General features: G+C 35.9%; 1 protein-coding gene across 1 annotated transcript; it reads left to right on the top strand.

Annotated features, from left to right (window-relative positions):
• The first annotated feature begins 1,118 nt into the window (after positions 1-1,118).
• On the top strand, positions 1,119-3,605 carry LOC110785200 (butanoate--CoA ligase AAE1). Its single transcript, XM_021989637.2, has 3 exons — positions 1,119-1,399; positions 1,818-2,652; positions 2,806-3,605. The coding sequence occupies exons 1-3, from the start codon at positions 1,199-1,201 to the stop codon at positions 3,459-3,461; spliced, it is 1,692 nt and encodes a 563-aa protein (XP_021845329.1). The 5' UTR covers positions 1,119-1,198; the 3' UTR covers positions 3,462-3,605.
• Positions 3,606-3,976: the final 371 nt, after the last annotated feature.

Here is a 3,976-nt window from a genome sequence, read left to right as displayed (position 1 = left end):
GCTCCATGTGCACCATGGTCCACCTTCTAAATTGCGGGTTGAAAAGCCTGGCCTGATTTTACGGGTTGAACATCCATGAGTTTTTGTACTAAATTGATCCGAAATTTTCACTTGTATTAATTACTAGATTAAATCCCGTGCACGCACGGATTATGAACAGTTTTTAATAAAATATAAAACTGAATATCCCCAAACTACTTCATAATTATATAATTTTGAAATACTCATTTAAATTTATTCATCTAATATGCATATTATATATGTGTAATATACTAATGTGACTAACATATCGAGTGAATATGTTTTCCATATTAATAGACCGATTTGCCTAAAATATTACCAAAAAATATTTAGTAAAATTATTATTACGTACTCTCTCCGTCCCTTAATACTTGCACCGCTTTTCTTCTCGAGTCGTCCTTTAATACTTGCACTGCTTTCTTTTTCGAGTCGTCATTTAATACTTGCATCGTTTTCCTTTTCGAGTCGTCCTTTAATACTTGCACTGCTTCTGTATATGGAAATTTTTACCGATATTATATTATTTCTTACACTTACCTACTAACCCACCTACACCCTACTCTCTACAAAAATCATTTAAAAATTCACACCTCTCACTCCCCACTTCCCACCCCCACCTCTTAACTAACTATATTAAAAAAAATACTCCACTATCAACTATCACCTATTAAATTAATAAGTCAATTCAAGTGTCTTAAACTCCGCACCGGTCAAACCGATGCGAGTATTAAAGGACGGAGGGAGTAGTATCTATCATTGCCATAATTTGTAATATTTTTTCCATACATAAATAGTTTTTTTTTAAAAAGAATAGAGAATAAAATAAAATAAAACAGATATTTTTTTAGGAAAAAAATTTACACCAGGAAGTGACATATGTCATTTCTAATGTGTATTTTAATATAAAGTAATTGATATGCTCCCCAGTCACTCTCCGTCATGGTTGATGCATAGTTGTCTATTACGAATAAGGTTGATGGTGAATCAAATAAAAATATCGTGTATTAAAAACGAGCCACACATTGTTGATTTCCCTTATCTTTTGTCTAAAATCCAAACATGTAATAGTCATTAATCTACCTGGTGCTCGATTCCTACACCACAAACATTGAAACATACATGTATATAACATAACACATAACACATAACACATTGAATAATAAATAAATTAATATTGATGGATGGAGTGGTCCGTCAGCCGGCCAATTACGTGCCACTCTCTCCAATAAGCTTCCTCAACCGATCTGCGGTTGTTTATCGAGACCATCCTTCAATTGTTTATGGAGATGAAGTTAAATACAATTGGGGAGAGACTCTTCAAAGGTGCACCAAACTTGCTTCTGCTCTCTCTCAGCTTACCATTTCTCGTGGAGATGTTGTGAGTTCTCCTTTTCTCCATCCAAGCTTTTTTTCATTGCCAATTGTCAACCTGTTTTTGAAAGTTCTTTACGCTTTCCGTTTTAGTCCGTTTTTTAAAGTTGTTTACACTCTACTTTATTCCATTTTAACATGTAATTTACATGTATACCCTCATTTGACCCACTACAACATGCAACTTGCAATATTTTATTATGGGAATCCACCATAATTTACCCACTCACAATACTTTAATATTAATTTTTATCCACCCACATTGTTGAACAATTTATTTTCGTATTTGTTACCCCACCCTCACATGTTCACCAAAATTTCTAGTGCAAAAGTTAAATTGTGGCAAGTATTCAGAAAGGGAGGAAGTATATAAATGATGTTGCATACAAGTTCAAAATTGGATTGAGTTTTGAAACTGCATGCAGGTTGCGGCATTGCTTCCAAATGTTCCTGCAATGTATGAGTTACACTTTGGAGTTCCAATGTGTGGTGGAATTTTATGTACCCTTAACATACGACACGACGCTGCAATGATATCAGTCTTACTTGAACATTCAAGGGCAAAACTCATTTTTGTTGATCATGAATTCTATGAAATAGCCTGCAATGCTATTGAAATTCTATCCAAGAACACAAAATCTTATAATAATAACCTTCCAGAAATCGTCTTAGTTGTCGATAAACAAGCAGTGGATGATGTTGCATATCCAACACCTCTTTCAGGGAATAAGTTAGAATATGAGAGTCTTATTAAGTCAGGAAAACTTGATTATGAAGTTTACAAACCAAAAGATGAACTTGAACCGATTTCATTGAATTACACATCAGGAACCACTTCGAGGCCTAAAGGTGTGGTGTATAGTCATCGAGGTGCATACTTGAATTCCTTGGCTGCAGTCTTGTTGAATGAGATGCTCTCAATGCCTGTCTATTTATGGACTGTCCCTATGTTTCATTGCAATGGGTGGTGTCTTACGTGGGGTGTCGCAGCTCAAGGTGGCACTAATATATGCCTCAGGAATGTAACTGCAAAGGGAATTTTTAGTAATATTGCAAACCACAAAGTAACTCACATGGGTGGTGCACCTACTGTTCTTACTATGATCATTAACTGTCCATCTCATCATAAGAGACCTCTTCCTACAAAAGTCGGTATAATGACAGGCGCTGCTCCACCACCTCCTGAGGTTCTCTTTAAAATGGAAGATCTCGGGTTTTCTGTCACCCATTCTTATGGATTGACTGAAACTTATGGTCCAGGTACACACTTCTAACTTCAAATTCTAAATTTCTAGGTATTTCCTAGGACACCTTTTTGAGTTGGATAAAATTCAGGTTAGAAGAACAGGTCCTGAAATGAAAGCATGATAAAAAAGAAAGAACTTTATGACAGAATCGGACTTACCAGTGCAGGTACAGTTTGTGTATGGAAGCCAGAATGGGATGCTTTGCCTCCAAACGAGAGAGCGAAAATCAAGTCTCGGCAAGGAGTGCATCACATTGGCCTAGAAGAAGTGGATGTGAAAGATCCTGTTACCATGAAAAGCATGCCTTCAGATGGAAAAACAATCGGCGAGGTTATGCTGAGAGGAAACACTGTAATGACAGGATACTTGAATGATATACAGGCAACTGAGGAGTCTTTCAAAGGAGGATGGTTTCATAGTGGTGATTTAGGAGTTAAATATTCTGATGGTTATATTCAGTTAAAGGATCGTTCTAAAGACATTATAATTTCAGGTGGAGAAAACATAAGCACAATCGAAGTAGAATCAGTTATATTTAGTCATCCTGCTGTTTTAGAAGCGGCTGTTGTTGGACGTCCTGATGATCACTGGGGTGAGACACCTTGTGCATTTGTCAAGCTCAAAGATGGACATCATCATCATGTTACTTCTGATGATATAATTGGGTTCTGTAGAGATTCACTGCCTCATTATATGGCTCCTAGAACTGTTGTTTTCCAGGATTTACCAAAGACATCAACAGGTAAGACTCAGAAGTTTCTTCTTAGAGAGAAAGCCAAGGCAATGGGGAGTCTTTCTCACAACAAAACAAGCAAGCTTTGAGGAGCACAAACAAAATCTTGTATTTTATTGTATTGTTTCGTCAAGCGTTGTGGTATGATTGATGATCAACCACAAAATCTTGAACCCTATGTCCTTTATATAAACTAATTTCAATTTAAATCATTGTCTAAATTTTAAGGAAAATTTGTAATTATTAATCAAACCTTTGCCCAATTTTCTTTAATTAAGCCTACCTATGCGATATTTCTAAATAATACAACCTTTATGATCCAACTACTATTATTAAGCCTAACAAGTTACTAACCTGCTATAGGCGGTATTCACCCTTACGTGGCATATAACAATTATAAATTATTTTTTCTCCCCTTATTTTCTTTAATTGCTATTTTAATTTTCGTTTCTCTCTCTTCTGCGATTTTCTGCTTCATCTCTGAACTCCTCTCCATTATTTCTCTTCTCCACCATTGTCGATCCCTCATACCTCTCCATTCGAAGTTCATCTAAAATAATCAGCAATTGCTATGGCTGGGGTAAAGCAATTGCCTGTTGGATCT

Source organism: Spinacia oleracea, chromosome 5 (genome assembly GCF_020520425.1).
Source record: "Spinacia oleracea cultivar Varoflay chromosome 5, BTI_SOV_V1, whole genome shotgun sequence".
NCBI lineage: Eukaryota > Viridiplantae > Streptophyta > Magnoliopsida > Caryophyllales > Amaranthaceae > Spinacia > Spinacia oleracea.
Note: the sequence above shows the minus strand (reverse complement) of the source record. Positions and strands in the feature narration are given on the sequence as shown.

Excerpts from the sequence above, each read along its gene's own strand:
- LOC110785200 (XM_021989637.2), top strand. The coding sequence starts at position 1,199 with ATGGATGGAGTGGTCCGTCAGCCGGCCAATTACGTGCCACTCTCTCCA. Across the intron at positions 1,400-1,817 it reads CCATTTCTCGTGGAGATGTT|GTTGCGGCATTGCTTCCAAA; the intron begins GTGAGTTCTCCT and ends AACTGCATGCAG. Across the intron at positions 2,653-2,805 it reads GACTGAAACTTATGGTCCAG|GTACAGTTTGTGTATGGAAG; the intron begins GTACACACTTCT and ends TTACCAGTGCAG.